General features: G+C 49.8%; 1 protein-coding gene across 2 annotated transcripts in view; it reads left to right on the plus strand.

Moving 5' to 3' along the window:
• The first annotated feature begins 280 nt into the window (after nucleotides 1–280).
• LARP1 (La ribonucleoprotein 1, translational regulator) overlaps nucleotides 281–19,809 on the plus strand; it is a 45,298-nt gene continuing 25,769 nt past the window's right edge. For both annotated transcript variants that reach the window (XM_030229362.2, XM_030229363.2), the window contains exons 1-2: nucleotides 281–711; nucleotides 16,083–16,109. In XM_030229362.2, the coding sequence (XP_030085222.2) occupies nucleotides 369–711; nucleotides 16,083–16,109 (370 nt within the window). In that variant the 5' untranslated portion in view covers nucleotides 281–368. The remainder of the gene's footprint in view (nucleotides 712–16,082; nucleotides 16,110–19,809) is intronic.

The raw sequence follows: 19,809 nt of genomic DNA on the forward strand, positions 1-19,809 counted from the left end.
TCGAAGCCCGTTCGGGGACGCCGGGGCTCCACCGGTGCGTTCGTTCCCGGAGTCCCCGAGCCAGGAGCGGTACCCCTGGCCCGACCCGACCTCTCCCAGGCGGGCAGCGGGGCTGGGATGTCGGGAAGGGGCCGGTGCCCTTTAAACCCCCCCGTTCCCGCCCCCTCGGCTCAGCCGGGCGTTGCATCAGGCCCGTGCGCGCCGCCGGCCGCCCCGCGGGGGCGCGCCCCGCGCCGCCCCTCCCCTTGCCGGCGGCGCGCACGGGCGGGCGGTGCGCGCCCCCGCGGCAGTCGCGTGGTCCCCGCGCGGCTCCATATTGCGGCGGCACCGGGGTCGGGGGGTTCCCGGCGGGGCTCGGGGGCGCGCAGATGGCGACGCAGGTGGAGGCGCTGCTGCCCGGCACGGCCCCGCTGCTGCCCGCCGAGGAGCGCGCCCTGGTGCTGAAGCCGCCGCAGGACGGCGGTCGGGAGAAGGGCGAGTCGCCCATGGGCCCCGACGGCGGGCCGGCGGCGCCGAGGCCGCCCAGCGCCAAGCAGCAGAAGGAGGAGAGCAACAACCAGGAGAAGGAGAGCCTGCTGAGGGCCGGCGGTGAGGCGGAGGACGGCGGCGAGGCGGGCGGCGCGGGGCGCCGGGAGTTCATCGAGGCCCCGCCGCCCAAGGTGAACCCCTGGACGAAGAACGCGCCGGCCGTGAACGGGCAGTCGCCTCCCGGTGGGTGCTCGGGGGTCGCTGGGAGCGGGGCGGGGGGGGCCGGGTGCGCCGCCGACCGCGCCCCGGGCGGCCGCGCCATGCGGCACACGCGGCGTGGGGCCGCGCCCGCGGCCTGCGGGGCCGCGGCGGGGCGGGGGGCGCCCTGGGAGCGGGGGGAGCGGCGGCCCTGGCCGCGGCCACGAGGCGGGGAGGGCAGCGCGGCCCGGCCCGGCCATGCGGCGGCGAGCGGAGGGCGCCGGGGGCCCGGCGGCGGCGGGCGGGCCCGGCGGCGGACACGCGGCCCCCCCTCCTCTCCCGCTCCCGGCATTCCGCCGCAGCAGCTCCGGCAACGTGGTCGGTTCCCGGCGTGCGGCTCCCCCGGGAGCGCGGCCCCGCCGCCCCCGCGGGGGCCCTTCCCCGGGCCGCGGCCTGCGCTGCCCACGTGTGCGCGGCCGCGGCTCCCCCGCGCAGGCCGCGCCGCCTTTCTCTGCCGACTCATGGCGGCGGCGGGGCCGGGGGCCGCGGCCGAGCGCGGCTCTGCCCGGCGCGGTCGCTGCCTCGGGCTGGGGGCACGGCTGGAGAACGGGGGTCCCCGAAATGGGAAGCGGAGGGGCTGCGCTGTCCAAATCGTGCTTGTAACCCGTTGCTGTCGTCAGCAAAGGCTGAAACTGCAGAACACCATTTCCTCGCCTGTCGGGATGGGTGTTGCGCTCCTCTCGTACCTGCTTCAAGTGAATCGGGAGTAGGAGAAAACCACAGAAGTTTTCACTAAGCGTCTTGTTTGGGAAAGACTTAATCTTTTTCTACCTGTCTCTGTTAGCTCTGAAATCACGCTGCCAGCTGTGCCATCAGATCCCCAATTACTGTACGTGCCAGTGTTTTGTAAGAACTGTTACTACCTAGCATGGTGATTCATCAGAGTTATTGATCTTTGGGAGATGGACAGCTCTGCAATTTCCACCTGGAAAGCTGTCATCTTAATGGGAAGTATAGAGGACAAGTTAATCGTGCCAGGTAGAAGTCTGTGTTTGGATTGTTTGGTGTTTTGTCATTGTAGCCATGGACATAAGCAAAGCTTAAGGAAATCCAGGACAGCGTCGCTGTCTGCATTTGCCTCGTGCGTTATGACACAAAACTGGTCACATCGCTCCTTTGTGTGAAGGTTGCACTCTATTGTGATGCTTTCTGAGATAACGATCCCGAGGGGAAAAAAAAAACAACAAACAAAAAACCAACAAAAAATTCAAAACTGCAAGGTTGAGTGTTCCTGTTCGGGTCTCCTGTGTAAGGAGTGTCCACAGTCATTACCACCCTCATCCGTTGCAAAGGTGATTTGTTGGAGTCAGCAGCGAGAGGCAGCTGCCCAACACAAGCATGGGGCCCTTACAACTCCTGGGATGATTATTTGAGGGAGAGAGTGAGGGTGTGTCATTAGCGTGTCCACGCAGTTGTAGGGTAAGGGAGTAATGCTGCAACACTCGGAATTGTCCTTGGGCCCAGCACAGTTGTTTCTTTATTCCCAAAGGTGTTTAAAAATTGTAATTTCTTAGTGGAGCATTCTGGGACGCTTGGCAGTAGCGACTGGTTCCAGCAGTGCCCCCAGTGCTGCTGTCTTGCTCTCCTCTCTTGGGCCATTGTTTCTTTTTGTTCATTAGCAGAAGAGAAAACGTGTAAAATAAACACGGCTGGTGAGCTCCCACGAGAGCCTGGCTGGCAGCTGACCTTGCCTGGCAGCCCTGCACCCAGGTACCTTCTTGTAGAGTTTGCATGTTGTGTCTTTATTTCATTGGGTGGAGGATTTGTTTTGGCAGGCACTTACCAAAAAAGATCTGGAGCGTGAATTTGTGTGAAAGAATTAGCTGGTGAGGTGCATCGTCATGTTGTGGTGACCTCCAGGAGGATCACCCAAGAAAAGCGACTCTTTTTCTACGTTTGAAGTGGATTGAGAGCTTCTGAACTCTGGAAAGTCACTACTGGAAGTCTTTGGTTTCTCAGCAGAGCTTACAAGGCGTTTGCTCATAATCCAGCTGTGTTCCCAGTGCAGTGCTTGTGTGCTGGAGATAGTAAATGTTTCCAGCCCTGATCCGCCAGAGGTAGTGAGGAGACCAGAGAGTGTAGTGCAGACAGCTCTGTAAAGATAAAGGGATCCCTCTATGACTTGTTTCACAGGTTTTGAAAGCTCTGGGTTTTTTTATAATGATTATATTAATTATAGACCCATAGAGCAGATTTAATGGACAAGACCTTCTCCTTAGGTGTCCACTTATTTTGTAATGCGTTGGAATTGGTGCTTGTAAAAGTAAAAGCATTGAGCTCAGGGAAGAGAGCTACCTGTAAGATCTTGGTGAGTTTCTGCTGTCCGTGTTGAAATATGGAGAGGGAAGAGCTTAACAAATCCACCTCCAGGTGGTCAAAACACCAGCTTGTTTTGAACTGTTTGACTTGCCGCAGCTGGGCAAGTTGAGTGCATTTGGGGCCTGACACAGGGACTGAAGAACGGGGTCATTTTTTCATGGATTAGGATTTACCTTTAGAAGCTTGTGCCTTGCCTACCTGCTGCAGTATTTTCATGCTCAAAAGTTGGCAGTGAAGCCTGTAATAAAAAAGATGTTCGAGCAAAGCTTTCTCCTTTTGCAGGAAGGAGGGCTCTTGAAGTGAAGCTTCTCCTTGCTTCTTAACCTCCCAAAAGCACAATGGCTTGGCAGTAAGTGGGGCAACCATAAGGTCAAGTAAGACACCAGTGATACTGCTGATGCTGTGAGTGGAGGAGGCTAAGGCTCTTCTGGAGTAGCACACCAGAAAATTTTCATGGTCTCTTGACAAGATGCACGTTTTTATTTGTGTGTGTTTCTGTCAGAGGAGAGGGGGGATCCTTTGAGTCCTGAGGTACACATGGTTCTGTCTCACGTGGCAGGACTTGTACTTGACACTGCTGACTGCTTCTGAGGGACACTGAAGAGCTGTAATGATGCCTCATTTTTACTCTCAAATGATCTAGTAGCAAGGTCTGTGTGACCATGCCCTCATTATTACATGTTCTCTTCTTATCATGTAAATAGATGCAGCCAGCAGCCTGACTGACACATGATGGTAGTGTATGTGTGTCTGTGGTAGTGAAGGAAAGGTTTTCTGGCAAAACCAGCTTTGCACTACTGGCTATAAACCAAATTCAAAGTGTTTTCTTCAGTTCTTCTGTAGATGAGCAGTGTGGCTTGCAGTTAAAACAGCTCGACCTTCTGGAACATGTTGTACTCCTCCGCTGTGCCCTGCACCAGGGCTGATGCTGATGCAAGCCTTAGTGAGGACAGGTGTTAACAGCACCCCATTTTGAAAACCTGCTGGATGTATTTCAAGAAATGTTGCATCAAGGCACTTGGCACCTCTTTATTTTTAAAGCCATTTACATCTTGGAAGTAAGAACATTCAGGTTTTAATGACTGGTGCTGCAATTGCTCAGCATTGCCTGGGCTAACGTTTAAAATTCTCCTTGTAATAAGGAGAATTTTAAAAGAATTTTAAAGAATTTTGCATGGCCAGGGAAAGCAGAGAATTTCCTAGAGGAGACGCAGGAGGTACTTTGATTTCTTGAGTAGTTTCCTGCACGCTGTTTGGCAAACGTGCTGGGTGGATAGGCAGTACTTTCCAGAAGGCACACCTTAGTTGCTAGTAGCAAGCACCAGGGGTGAGCTGACTGTTGTTGAGAGTGTGTGTTGCTTTATGCCCGAGCAGAGTCTGACTTGGCTACTGGTACTGAGGGGAAGGCAGGGGAAGGTTCATTAGCATCTCACCCCTTGCTGACTAACTCCCCATAGGGCTTTCCTTGAAATCAGCCTCCAGTACAGGAGATAAGTTGGATGGGAAGTTTGTTTTACCATTGGCATTTCTTCGTGTTCAGGGTAGACACACACATCTGCTTGCTCAGGTATCCAGCTTGGTAGTCCTGCACACACCTATTTCCAGAGTGTTGGGCAATTCTCTCTCTGTCGTGGCACGTAGTTGTGGAGCTCTTCTGGCTGTTGCAACAGAGCTGCTATCGCAGCAGGAGGCCCCCACCACCGCCCCAAGTTTCCTCTCCAAACTCCTGTTTTGTTCCAATCCCACAACTCACATTTGAGTAACTCTTCCCATCTTGTTGGGGAGGATGAGGGTGACTGGAACTTGTTGCTCAAAAAAAAGTGTGGCTTAGTGTTTTCCCTCCCCCACATACCTTTGCCCTTCAGCTTTGTGCTGGACCTTTGCCCTGTTCTGCACTGTTTGTTTCGGGCAGAGAAGGCTGGGGAATGCAGCGCAGCTCCTGGGAGCTGACTCACTGGCCCTGGTTGCTGGGCTTCAGTGCATGCTTCTGCTGCGACCTCCAGTTCCAGATTGCCAGGTCCAAGGCATTGCTGAAGGATTCTCTCCAGTTATCTCTTTACCCTCACAGCTCTTCTTTTAAACTTTATATTGCTTGTCGTGCCATAGAGATTTCCACCACGATTGAGGCAGCAGAAGGACTTTGTATGTGAAGACGAATCGAGTCCAGAAAGCAGGAGTGGAAATGGGGGCACTGGGGCTGCAATGCTCTGCTCTCCCTTCCAAATTATGACACCAGATCTTTTTACTGTGCTCGAATAGTGTGAAATTATCTTCAGGGCAATGCCAGATGCAGGCTTGGATAGAGTTCGGTTGCTCTTTACATACTTGAGACTATAATGAATCTCCAGCACCATCTCTGTGGTTGTGCTTGTTTGGCAAAATAAGGAGTGGGCATTTTAGTAGAAAGCTGTGCTTGCTGTTCAGACCAGGCTGAATGTTTTAACCCCTACAGTTATTACAGGTGCTCCTACCCTTGGGTCAGAGGAGCTTTGTTCATTCCCAACCGCGATATGCATTTGCATTATGGTCTTTAATGTGTTACTTATCCTTTGGTCATCTTAGCATTGAAGCCTTTGCTGACTTCCTACCAAGGGCCTGAGTCTCCACACTGCTGGCTCTGACAAATCCCTGGCTTGCTGTGTACACAGGGAGCTTGGGGAAAGAGGTGATGCAACCTTGGTGATACCTGCTGAGCTCTCCCATGGTGATAGTGCTGTCTAGGTGGAGCTTTTCATGGCCAAGAAGTTGTCTCCTGGGGTTGGCTAAAGCTCTGGGTGGATCTCTGGATCTGCTCTGTGGTCTCTGGCATGGCCAGCTCTGCATTTGTTCCTTTTCTCACTTGAAACTGGGCTTTGGTTCCACTCGTTCTGGAGGTCCAGGTCCTTGTTAGTGAGGTCTGAATGGAGTTGGGAGACTTAGCTCCTTGCATTGAAATAACTGGTTCATCTGAATATCTTGTATTAAATGATGCAGCTGCATGACTTGAGGTCAAAGGAAAGGGAAAAGAAGGGCTTCAGGGAAAGTTAGTGCAGTGCCGGGAGAACTTAGAGCTTCTTGTGTATTTAGGTAATGCTAATGGGTGACCAGAACAAATGGCAACTGAATTTGGCCTTGAATAAATCAATTACAGATTTCTGTATGGGGAAAATTTTGGGTCAGGGTCAGCCTGGATTGCTTGGCAAACAGAGAAGTGGGTGTGCACATGAATGTTGCACAGCTGTGGAGCAAAAACTGGCACGAGGCATTTGGTGGAAATGGTTTTGCTGATAGCAATTTTAATGCTGTGCAAGATAAACTTTAGTTTTTGGGAAAGGTTATGGAAACTGTGGTCAAGTGTCAACATGTTTCTAAAGGGAGCCTCATCCTGTAATTGGAGGTTTCCAGAAGATCCTCTTAACTGAACTTTCCTCTGTCAGAGCACACATTTCTGCTGAAGTCTGGGGGGCTTCGTGGGTGGGTTGCCTTTCCCAAGCAAAGTGGTGTGTGATGTTTTGTGGCTCTGCTGGTTTCAGGCTGATGGTGCTGGTTGGGCTGCTGGAGCCACCCTTAGCAGGTCATTCAGCCCAGCTTTGGTCTGACAATTACTGTGGATATTGCCAGGATCAAGAGCTCTTCCTGCAGAATTAAAGCTACGTGTGCTGGGGGTTGTTCTGCTGAGACATGCAAGGAGAAGGGAGGAAGGGCTGGGAACTGGCTCATCTAATACCTACTTTATCAGTGAGTTACCTTCACTGTCCTTCTAGAGCAAAGCTGACTTAGGAGCAGAAGCTTCCCTTGACACTTCCATGTGTTTCAGGGTTGTATGGGAGCACGCAGCAGGGTTCAGTGTTCTACAGTGGTTGTGATTTTATTTTTACTTTTGTTCCTTTGTGTGGTGACAAACTATAAGGTTTGGTAGAGTTCTCTGCTGCAGACTGATGGTGTGTTGGAGGTGACCGTGGTGGCCCTGGCTTGCTTGGGTGCTCTGTCACAGCAGGCCAGGTGGAAATCTTAATTTCTTTTAGTAGTGGTCAGTGGGGGTGGTTGTTGGTGTGATGCTGCTCAGTCTGATTGTGGTGACACTCAGAGGTGACACAATGCCCTTTGCTCTCTTGATCTAGAAAATGTTTCTCTGGTTCCTCCAGAGTACGTGTGACACTCAAAATGTGCTGGAGAGCATAGCGTGCCCTGACCTGTGCTCCTGGGGAAGTGCATTTGCTTCCTGCTGGACACCCCTTGAAGTGGCTGGGAGCAGGTCTGCAACCTGCTGCTCTACCAGGTGCTGCTCTCCACTCCCAATTGCTCCCCAAAGCAGCTCTGGCTGCTGATGGGGCCCAAGAGAGTCGTCCCTACCCCACGAGGAAGATGTTGGAGGAGAAGCATCTCTGATGCTCCTCAGTGTCACTTGTTTGATCTCTGTCAGTGATCCCTTGGTGACTGTGGCAGCTGGGGGGCAACCAGGAGAAATGGGCACTCGGCTGGGGCTGGTGAACCTCACACGTCCTTGACACTGAATTAAAGCACGATTGGGAAGCTGGACAGGGGACAGAAATGTGCTGTGTGTCCTTCCTGCCGGCTGGGAGGGCCTGTGTGAGCCCGAGGTGGGGTCCAGCAGGTGGGACAGGGGGGTGCTCGCTCTCCCTGGCGCAGGTGTGGGGGCACAGCTCGGGGGAGGCAGCGCAGCCTGTCCCGGGCACAGTGCTGAGCACGTTTTTCCAGCTGAGCACGGCGTGTGCAGCTCCTGCAGAGTGACTCTGCAGTCTGCAGGGCATGGCTGCACCGGAGGGAGCCGGCACAGGGGGCTCTTACTGCTTCTCCTTTCCTGGTAGTCATTTGACTTCTTTGACTTGCCTGGAGTGTGAATGCATGGAGAGAACACAGGGGTTTCAGGGCTGGATAAGATAGCTTTTAAGGAGTCTGAAAAAATCTGAGAGAAGAGGTGAGTTTTTTTTTCTGGCTAGATATGTGGGGAAACAAGTATGAAATTGGAAAAACCACAAAAATGAGGAAAGGGTAGAGTTTTGTGGATGGGAAAGTAAGAAAAGGTGTGTGGGGAGACTGGTGTTTTACCTGCCTGGTAACTCAGAGGTGGGTATGCTGCTAAATACTGAGTGCTTTCTTTAAAGCAGATTATTTGTGATATCTATTCAGCCTCTACACTAAATCACACAGCCTTTTTTATTTTGTTTTTCTTTATGACTGTGCTTTTGAAAGCTTCTGGTCAGTGATGTAAATGAGTGATTATTTTACCAAGTCTTAGCTACCAAACTGAGTGGTTTGCACATTTGCAGATGATGAAGTTAGTGGCAGAATAAAATAGTGAGAACTCACAGCTAAGAAGCAACACTCAAATGTCTGATAAGCCAGCTTTCACTTAAACTACAGGAAATTAATTTCTTTGGATTCTCCAAGGTCACATCTTCCTTTTTTTTTAATTATGTGCTACTAAAGAAGCACTGAGTTTATTCCTGCAAGATCCTTAGGATTCTCTGCAATTTTTATGCCTTTGCTGTAACTGGAAAGGTTACACTTCCAAGTAGTAAGAAGTCTGTGTCAGCTCTCCTGACCTCACAGAACAAGCCTCCTGAAAATAAAGACAACCACAATAACAAAAAGCAATTCTCTTGGCCTCATTCAGCACAAAAAGAGGAACCTGAAGGAGTGACTGAAGCACTTTACCATGGCTGTGTTACCTCCAGGTGGGCTCATGTTGGCAGGTCAGCTGCAAGGCTGTGCGAAGGGGAAAAGTAGAGTGAAAACCAGAATGAAGAATTAAGTGTAAGGAGTGACACCAGTATGTGTGATGCTGAGAAATGATGTGTCTGTAGCAGCAGATATTGAAACGTGGAGAAGCACATCCCAAAAATGCGATCAGGAGGTTTTTAGTGTGACTGAAACAGAAGAGTGATGGGATTTGTGTACAAGATTCCACACAGCAGTAGAGAAGAGCGAATCACAGAGGTGTCTCCACCATGTGCCCAGGTGACAAAGCATGAGACTTCACTGTAATCATATTGAATTTCACTTCCCAACTCCCAGCTCAACCTTGAGAGCTCTGGGGAATACCCGCTATGATCTCATGCATCTTCTGAGTGCTCAGAAATCCTCTGCCACTGCAGAGGGTCTTGCACTGAGCTGAACAAAAAGGGGACTTTTCTTTTGGTTTCCCAATCTCAGGTGAGCTCTACAAGCTCACTGTTTTTGATTTTTGGGGGGTTTTTGTTTGTTTGCATTTTTTTACCTGTGGAATGATGAATGTGACATTTGCATGCTCTGCAGGGTGGAATTTGCTGTAAATGAGCCATGGTTTTAAATTTTAAAATTAAACCTGTGAGGACAATTGTGAAGATGATTTGGAGGAGACATGGCAGATTGCAGTAAGATAACCCTCTTAGCTTCAATTGGAGGTGAGATCTGAGTTGATGTAATTGTCAGCAGTGAGTGTAACCAAGCAAGCATGGAGTTTGGAGGGTGATTGGAATGGCTGTGCTTGATTAAAACCAAGCAGATAGCCTGGGCCAGAGGGAGGGAACACCTCAGACTGTGTGTCTGATGATTTGTAATTCAGTTAAGAGATTTAATTATGTTGTCTTCACTGTGCTGCCTTGTGTATCCTACAACCCCCTGCTTGGCCCTCTGCCTGCAGCCCAGAGGTGGAGAGAGTCTTGCAATTTTCAGTTACTGGGGTTTTCATAAGGATTTATGGCATCCTTGTCTGATTTTGTGGGGCTTTGCCATGACACTGTTGCGTTTGAGGAGGTGGGATGGGATCCTCTTTCATGGAGATGCTGGATTTCTGGGTACATTAATGGATTCTCCTTTGTATGGAGATGGATCTATCCTTGGGCAAAGCTTCTCTGGATTTTGGGTCTGTCCTTGATGTACAAGCAGAAAAGTGTGTTGCAGCTCTGAGAGTGACAACCCTGTCAGAGGGAAACACCATCCTGTATCAGTTTCCACAGTGTGGCATCCAGCTGGCTTCCAGGCCACACCAAAATGTCTCCTGTGTTTAAACAAGAGTCTTTGAGACATGTAATTTGCTTGATTGTGCCAGAAATTTTAGTGTTTGTTCAGTATCCAGTGGCTTAAAGAGCAGTGTGGGGAGAGTGACTGTGATCATTTGGACCAGAATCATGTAGGGTTGCTCTCCTGGAAGGCCTAAGGCCTCCAGTGGTGTCACTCTAGGCTTACTGGCGATTAAAGGATGTGAGGCATAGAGATGGTCACCAGCTGCTCCATGGGAAGAGCAATCTGAAGCACCTTGTTGAGTTCGTGATCGGGAATGTTGAGACTTATGCTCTGGAGCAGCAGCACTTTGCTGCTTCTCCACTTTGGAGATGAGGGGAAGGGGTTAATGGGAGAGAACACCCAGTGTTTGTTCTCTCCAGTGCAAGCACTGATAAGTGGATGGGAGAAACAACAGCCTGTGACCTTCCAGTTATTCCTTGTGTGCCTGTGCATATGTGAGTGTTGGATTTGCAAGACTGTCTGTTTGGAGAGCTCTCATTCTTCTGGTCAGGTTCCCCAGAACCCCATTGGCATCTCTGGTGCTTGGAGAAGAGACCTGGGCCCTGTTCCATCCATGTGGATCTCTGAAAGGTGTTTTTGCAGGGCATGGTGCTGGTCCTGCTGGTGACTGTGTGTCCAGCTGGTGTCACAGCCCTGCTGGGTCTGCCCTGCTCCCTTCCATCTGGAGGACACTGAACATCACTGAGGTGCTCATTTAGTGTGTGGTGTGGAGTGAGTTAGAGACTCATCCCAGATAATACTCTGATTTTGGAATAGGTGATTTTTTTCCCCAGGGTTGTTCCTCTTGAAACTCTGTGATTACTTTTCAAGTACATGAAGATATCGAGGGGACCACAGCTGAACTTCACCAAACTCACAGCTGTTTATACACTGAAAACCCATTTCAAGCATTTGTTTCCTTGTGGGAAATTGATGTCAGAGCTCACCCTGGCTGCTGCTCTTGAGCCAGTGTAGGTGATGGAGGTGCCTGAGAATGCATCTAACCTTTCCTCTGGGCAGGGATCAGAACCTCCTGGTGTGGATACTTTGCAGAGGAAGCGATTTGGGTTAAACTCTTTGGTAGGTTTTTTTTGTTGATGTTTCTCTTGCACAGGCCATAGCAGGTGTTGGGACCTAGCCAGCATCATGTTAGGATTGACCCATCTGTCTCATGCTTCACCTTCTCTTTGAGGGGGTAAATATCTTACAGTAAGTTGAGAGGCATGGGAGGTGTTAGCGTGGACCTGGCAGCTGGAGAGGGCTGGAATGATCTTGGTGACTGAGAGGTGGACCCTCCCCAGTCCTGCTCAGCAGGTAACAAAGGAGGGGAACAGGAAGCAAACAAGATCTCAGGAGGGATAAAATTGGCCATGCTAATCTTTGGGTTTAGGTTTTCTTGCTTTGCTGCTTTTCCCTAGCAGACCTCACCCCCTTCTCTGCTGAGTGTTGCTTTGAAGAGGCCTGTAACTGTCTCAGGAACCTGTGCAGGCACTGCCTTGGCCTCTGAGGGGGAGCCAGGTGACAGATTTGAACTGAAATGTTGCCAGAGAAGAGATTCAAGCAGCTCTGGTCTCTTTGCAGTACACGCTGGACTGTGTAATTTGGACCTTTTTTCTCCCTGGATTGTCCCTGCTGGGCAGCAGGTCAGGTTAAGAGGAGAGATACCAATTGATCCTGCCATCCACTAGCACTTCCCTCCCCAGTCCCTCTCTTAGGCAGGCAGTGCAGCCCTGCAGCTTTGGAGCCATTGTGATCGAGTTCTGGTCACGTCCCTGCTGTGAGTCCCCCTGTTACCTTGGAGAGGTCATTTTATTTGCTGACGTCCGAGTCTTTTGTCTGCAAAATGTGTAGGATAATTTGGTTACAACTTCAGGGGTCGAAAGCCAGAACAAATCAGCTGATGTCTTCCTGTGGCAGTGTGGATGAGCCCCATGTCCCACTGGGAGCAGCCGAGGAGCTGGCTGTCATCCCTGCGCTCGTACCTGTGCCTGCACAGCCCTCACCCAGCACACTGCTCAGTGTGCTCCATCAGTCAGTGCACTTTGGTGTCTGGCAGGTGGCATAAAGCACTCTGAGGTCGTTTTTCCCCGTTGTTGGGAGAGCAGAAGGGTAATAATGGGAGGTGGGGGCCAGCAGGGAGCTGGTTCCTGCTGGCACTCAGCCTGCGGCCATGGCCCCTCCGCAGTTATGGCTGCAGGTTGCTGTAATAACGAGTCAGCGTTTCTCTTGCGTCAGGGATAATGAGCTGCTCTTCAGCCGCTGCCTCCCGGGCCCTGCAGGGAGGAAGCAGTGTCCCTTCTGGAAAAGGGGGGCTGGGGACAGGCACTGGGTGGTGGAGGTCCTTTCCCAGCTGTAGCTCCTGAGCTGGGAGAAGACAGGCTTCCTGTGTGGGTGTTTGGGTTCAGCACTGTGAGTGTGGTTGGTGTCTGTTTCCTCAGGGAGCAGCAGAGGGGAGATGGGGGGCTCATAAATGGGGTGACTTTTTTGGCCCTGTCCCAGATACCTGAATAGCAGCATTATCAGATAGCCCCTGGGGAAGGGGGTCTGTGTGTGGATGCATCAGCTTTTCTCTTTAAATGCCCAATTTTAGCATAGTCTTCTCCTTTGTGTAAAAATACAATCAGGCAAAAATTGAAATTGAGATCCACCCCCAGCACCACCTAAAATAAGGACAACTGCCCTCAATTTAGTTATATCTCATGGGCTGTGTGCAGCAACTCTGGGTATTGGTGCTCAGAGCAAGCACCCCTGTACCGCATCTGCACCCTCATTTGATGGTCCTGAGAGGGATGCTCCGTGCCTGTCCCAACATCCTGCCAGCTGCCATGCACACCTCTGACCTCCTCCTCGTCACTCCATCCTCCACCCTGCTTTGATGATAACAGGAGGATTCACATAATGTGTTTTTCTTTTGGGATATTGTAGGCTGCATGGATTCTGTACAGGGCTGAAGAGAATGGTCAGGGGCTTGAGGAGTACCTGGTGCTGCAGTGAAGAGTTCCTTTGTTCAGACACCACATCTTTCTGTTTTTGGGTGCATGCTGGGGAAAAAAAGTGTCTGTGTGCCAGAAGGAGGAGGAAGTGTGAGACTGTAGGGTCCAATTTTGCATTGAGATACTGTTGTTTCTTGCTCCTTCCCACTGGGCTGCCTGGAGGGCAGGCTGGGCATGGCTGGGAGGGTGTTATGCGGGCAGGGGTCCCATGTAGGGATTGCCTGCTGCTGAGCAGGTTGGTGGAGAGCAAGCTGTGAAGCATTGTCCTGCAGCATCTGGCCAGTGTTGGGATACCTGGCATTAGGGTGGCTTGGGAGATAGCAAATGTGTGTGGTGAGAGGAATTGGTGGGACTGGTTTGCTGGCTTCACCTTTCTATGTTGGGATTTTGAGCAAAAAAACCTGTTCTGTCTCTGTGCCTCAGTTCTTTGTGCCTTAGGAGGGCTGGGAAGGGAGCTGACCTGGACAGGCAGCCTCAGCCCTGCTGAGTACAAGATGGGCTCCTTGGAGAGCAGCCCAGGGCTTTACCTGCTGGCCACATATGTTTCTGCCTGCTTCCCTATGATGGCTTTCTTGGGAAAAGGAAGCACTGCCTGATTTAGACTTCTCTTGGGCACCTGAGGTGCTGCCCTTAATTGGCAGGCTAATTTTTAATTTAAGTCACTTGTCCCAAAGGGTCATTGTGCCTGCTGGTCCCTGACCAGCCCTGCCTCAGATGCATCCTCCCAGCAGCCCCATTTTTCAAAGCAAGTCCTACAGACTGCTCTGTGCTTGTTCTCAGCTCTGGGGAAAGCTGCCTGCAAACCCAGTGTTCTCACTGTGCTCTGGAGAGCTTGGAGTCAAATCCGTGTTAATCGTAGGTGTGGTGAGTTGGACAAGGTCAGCCTCTCCCAGACAGAGGCTCTGAGCACTGGATGCAGGAGTCTTTTCTTGACAGGAGTTGCCCTGGCAAGCCTCTTGAGGTGAATGTGAGCTGTATCTGTCCTTGCTTTCTACTGACCTCAGCCACTGCGTCGAGTCACCGCTTTTCTAGAGCGGCTCTAGAGTTGGGGCTGAGCTCAGGAGGAGCCAGGAGAGCCTTGCTGCACATCTAGAGCAGGACAGGGCAGTGGGGAATACAGCAGTGAGCTGAGAGGAGACCTTGAGGGAATGTGAGCTTGGAGTTGTGGTGGTGACACGTCTGATAGGGGATGTTGCTGAGGGGTCACCTGCAGCTGTGCCTGATGTGGTGGCATTTGTGGTGTCTGGAGCCTGGACCTGTTGTGAATGGCTGCTTCTGCTGTGGTGTGTCTGATGAAGAGTTGGTAGGACAGCCTAGCAGGAATGCACTGGGGAACTGCACCCTTCAGGGTACAGCAAGGGGAACATTTACCAAAGCCTGGCTTTGCTAAATTCCTGGTTGGCTCAAAGGAATTTATTTTATCAACTGTTGTGGTTCTGTTATTTATTTTGGTTTTTTGTAGCATCTGGTACAGCTAATCCAAACAGGTGGGATACCAGTGTTACCACCTTGTTCCTTTGCAGAGAAGCCCAGTTAGGGAAATAAATTACATCTCGTTTGAGATGTTAAAGCTCTTTTCAAACCTTAATGATTTTATGATTCTATGAAGTACAGGGTGTCTCAGCTTGCCTGAACTCCTCAGTGACCATACAGAAATACAAGATATTTAAATGCATTTGGGACATTTTGGCTGGTGGAGGATTGCAGTAGAACATGCATCTTGCAAAGGATTGAAACTGTTGCTTGGAAACTGTTCTGGATGTGCTGGGCTGTCCTTGATATCGTGCCTTCAAATGGCTGCAGACCATAACTGTGTAATAATGGTAGAGAGAGTCTTGGTTCATCCTCTGGGTATTTTCGCTCTGCTTGGCTCTTCCCATTCCTATATGGGATAAAAGCATCCCTGCCTGAGAATGGTGCAAACTTGAACATGTCAGAGGAAGAGAAATAGAAGTTATTTTGGCAGAGGAGTGTTTTTGCTGCTTCTGCATGAGCTGAGCCCAGGCCAGAGAGCATTGCCCTGCCTGAGGGGTAGTCCTTGCTGCAACTCTTGTGACTTTCCAGCTGAATGTGTGTTTTGGGTAGCTGATAAGCAGAAGCCAGGGGCCTGCCCCTGTCCCAGGAGGACCTTGCCTTGCTGGCAGCCTTTCTTCCCCCTCCTCTTCCAGGATCCTTGAAGAAAACATAATGTATTGCTCTCTCAAAAGTACTGTTTTCATATCTTCTGGGGAAGTCTTTATCAACAGGGGTTTTCCACACACACTGTCCTGTGTGCTCCTTAAGTTAAGTCTGGTCCTTCCAGCTACTTAAATAAACATCTTCCCAGAAATACCTAAGGCCCTCCAAGAGAAGGGCCTGTACCTCTAACTGGAAAGAGCCTGGAGGGCTGGGGAGGCTGAATAATCTGTTTTGGGTCTGAACCCCCAGACTCCATCTGTCCTGTGCAGTGGCCTGTGCCTGCTGACAGAGACTCCTGAGCTGGGAAAGGGAAGGGTTCTCCTGGTGTGATGGGTGATGTGCCAAGGCCCTGGGTGTCCATTGGTGATGGGGGTGTGTGTTTGGTGTAGGTGCTGTGTTAGAGCCTGGCACAGCTGCTGATGTCCCTCGTGGCTGCAAAACCAAGGACAATCAGAAGAATGCTCACTTGACTTTTGCCTTGGCTTCCACCTGTGCTCCCTGTTAGATGTTCTCTGTAGTTTTCTATCTGATGTTGCTGCTCAGGGGGAGTGTGGGCTGCCACCAAGTAGCTCATTGTGTGGATCTTAGTACATCTCAACAACCTCTTTTATTGCTCACTGCTGTCTGCTAGAAGCCAATGCAAAAGGTTATTTATGAGAGCAGTGCATTTGGGTAAACAGACTCCTTCAAAATCTTTCTCTCAACAAGTGGTTGAATTGAGGTGGGTTCCAAGCGGGATTGATGTTTAACTTGAGATACTAAGAAAATACTTCCTCTGTTTAGCTAAAGCAAACAAATTGAGAGAGGAGACTTTTTAAATATGATTTGCACTCCAGCTGCAACCAATACTGATCTTTTTTTTTTTTTTTTCCTTTACAGATATATTTCCAGCTGATGGCCAGTCTGGTATGTATTAAATAAAAATGGAGCTCTTCAAACTTCGTGCTCCCTTGCTTTCCCTGCACTTCTCTTCCTTCAGAGTCAGCACTCACCAAACTTTAGAAGACTGGTACATGCAGTGTACAGTCTGGAATATGCAATGGACATTAGTGTAAAAAAAACCAAACCACAAACAAAACCCAAAAAAACCCCACCCAAAAACCAAAGCAAAAGAACTTCCTAAACAAACCTCTAATATTTGGTCATCCCTGTATAGCAGTGACATCTTTTATGCTTTCATGTAGTGATGACTAAACAGCTGGGAGGTTCTTTCCTCCCATACATTGTAGCATAGCAAATTTGGATGTCCTGGGTGAAGGAGTTTGGGAACTTGTAGGTCTTGCTCATCACACATAATTGAAAACACTGATGTGTCAGGATGCAAATGTAACTCAGATTGTTGTTGTTTATATGTTACCTGTATACAGGTGGGTGTCTGTGAACCTGAGGATATATATTTGAATTTGCAGTACTTTAGGAAGACACAGACCTCCCCCTTGGCTTGTAGTTTCTGTGTTACTGTTGAGTATTGCTGTTAAGGACAACCAAGTTGCTCACTGTGTCGCCATCAGTGAAAAGAAAAAACTTCCTGGCCCCAGTGGTGTGTGCAGCCTTGTGGGAGAGCGAGGTTGCTCTGGATGGAGTTTCCAAATCAGGAAAATAATGTAGTTTTCAGAAGCAAACATTGGTGATCTCAATTTCTGCCTTTCCCAAATTGCCAGGAAAAAAAAATTGCTCCTCATCCAGGCTAATGTTGTAGATGTGCCAAGACTGAAGGAAAGGTTTGTGCTTTAACCAGTGATAACCAGGATCAGCCAGTGGGAGCCTGTTTCAGAGCTGTAGTGCCATGTGGGGATGTGCCATAGCAAAGGCACTGGGAATGGAAGTCAGTGCCTGACTTGGCCTTGTGTCACCCCAGGCATGTCACTGTGTCCATCTTTGGCTTGGCATGGGATCCCATTTCACCAGTTCATGGATGGTGTGAGGATAAATCACTGTTTATGGTGGAGGCATTGGAAGTATGGAAATCAGCTCTGGTGTCTTAAAGCTGATTTCAGGGAAAATAACTCACTGGTTTAGAGTGGTCTGGTGTAACATTGGAGGCACTGTAATTTAACTTATTGAACTGAACAGAGGGATGGAAGTTGTGGATGTGTTTCCAGAACTCTAGCCAGCTACCAAGGCCATGGTGTAGAACTAGATTCACTGGATTAAGGCTTTGATTCTACATTTGTAAGTCCTTCATGATTTTCTTGCTTTCTTAACATGTAAGAGTGAAATACTCGGGTTTTGAAGAGCAGGGATATATTCCCATCTGTTGAGTTGGTAGGAGGTTTTTCTCCACCTTGCTGAAGATCTGTCTTCTTTGGTATTGGGTTTTGCCTGCCTGTGCTGTGAACTCAGATGTCCTTTGCTTGGCACTACTCCATTCTCTGTTCTCCAGCTGGTTGGGGACCTTGCACAGCTGCCTTCAGGGTGGGGCATGAGTGTGTTTCTGCAGCAGATGATAATACTTCAGAAAGTGTTTGTTACATGTCAGCAGTGTGCAGAAAACATTACCTACAGAGCTTGGGGCCTTTTTTACAATTCTGTCTGTTTTTTAGGAGATAAGTTAAAGCTTAAGCAGGATTCCTCTGAATGGGAGTTGCACAGACATTGTGCAGTCTTTCTCATACCTTTCTCCAGAACAGCCTTAAAGTTGGTGCCATGCTTTTTCTTCCCGTGCACTAAGCTTATCTGGAAGCTGTGGTATCTCAAAACACAGTGAAGGGTGAAGGCAGCAGGCAAAGGCAGAGTGGCTCTGCTCCTGCCACCTGAGCTATTGTGCATTCCTGAGGCTGTTGGGTTTGACTCCCTCACCTCCTTTTCATTGCTGAGGTTATTGAATGAGTTAATTTACTCTGGTCACCAGAACTCCCACACATGTATCAGGGATCTGTTTTTTAAGCTTTAGTCAGGTGTGTTTGTATGGCTGGTTTCCCCTCTGGGTGAGAAGTCTGTTGGTCCTCTCCCAAGGAGATGGTTAGCAGAGTGATGGAAGATGCTGAGTCGCAGTATCAGGGTTGGGAATTGCATAGTTGGGATGCCTGAGCCAAAATTCAGCCATTTTGTAGGTACAGTAGCTGTAGTGTGCCCCAGAGCATGTTCCTGCTTGTTAGCATAGGATGCTGGTGGCAGCCTGCCCTCAGCCTGGATCCTCAGCCTGGATCATCCCCGTGTCACGTGGGAGCACTATGTAGGTGGAAGCACAGCAGTGTTTGCGTCCCAGGTACCTATTAGTGTTTGCAAATAAAGCAGTTGGTGAAGAGAAGCCTCACTTTCCTTCTGTCTGGCACAGCAGTGCCTCAGTCCTCTCCCACATCCCACAACCAGGATTTGGCAGCTGTTGGGTGCCTTTCAGAAGGAGCCATTTCAAACCATGTGATTTGGAGTTCAGCTAGAAAGCTGAGAGACTTCAACACCCCTGAGAGAGTCAGGGTTGGGCTTGGTAGGCTGAGGGACACACTCTCACATTCCTACTTCTGCTGTTGGAGAGGACTGGGAGGGCACATTTGCAGCTGGATGTCTGTGGATGTCTTCACTGTGAGCACCAAACTTCTGCCAGGCACCTGATGCTGTTCAGCTCCCAGAACATGCTACTATGTGAAATTTGCTGCCTGTTCTGAAAGGAAATACTTCTGCCACTTCAAGTGGATCTCCTGCTAGCTTAGTGTGCCTGTGCCCTCCTGGCCTCCTGCGTGCTGCAGCCAGCCCTCCTCCTCTCCATGGTGGAGGATCCCAGCCTTTTAGTCTCACCTCTCGAGGAGCTGCCTCTGGGTGGTTTAATTGCTTTTCTTTGAGCAGCAGTAACAGCCCTGTGCCCTTGTTGAATTCCAGAGACCAGAGCTGTCTGCAGGGTGCAGCTGAGGATGTGCTGGTGTTCAGCAGAGCAGCAAGTGATGCTCTGTCTTGGTTTCAGCACTCTTGATGACTTTTTTTCATCTGCTGCACCCTGACCTGATCATTTTGTACAACTGTCAGCAGTGTCTGGGATATCTTTCTTGAGTTTATAAATGCCTCTTTGAATTAAATGCTGTGAAGTTTTCCATAAAGAGATGAGGGTGATACTACCACTGCAAGGAAGTGGTTTTTAATCCTTTAGAAATAAAAGGAGGGGAGATGGATTTTTAAATTAGGAAACTGCTGTGTTGCACTCTTTTTTTAACTGGGTATTCCTGACACCTTTGGGAGTCTGATTAGGGTGTTGTACTCTTTTATGTTCTGTATTGACATGGGAGGCAGCCACCTGTAGCACTGGAATTAGCTTCATTAGAGAGGGTGGTTTATGCAGCATGATTCATGTCATTGTTAACCCAGGAAGGAAGTTGTTGTATCAGAGTTATTTAGAAAAACCTGGAATGTCTCTGCATCTTGCTTAAGGTAGGGGGCATAAGTGAGGATGGTGTATCTTTTGCTTGGAAAAGCATGCCTGAAATCAGCTCAGCTCAGCTGAGGTGCAGTAATCCTGAAGTAGCGCAAAAAGAAGCCCTTCTGCTTGCATTCAAAGATCACAGGGATATTTGAGTTCCTTGTCATGATTTTAGTGCTATGGATTCACTAACAGGAGAAGGCCCCCATACCTGTGCCCAGTTTAATCTAGGTGGTTATATGAGACTGTAAGATTTGA

Source organism: Serinus canaria, chromosome 13, assembly GCF_022539315.1.
Source record: "Serinus canaria isolate serCan28SL12 chromosome 13, serCan2020, whole genome shotgun sequence".
NCBI classification, from domain to species: Eukaryota; Metazoa; Chordata; class Aves; order Passeriformes; family Fringillidae; genus Serinus; species Serinus canaria.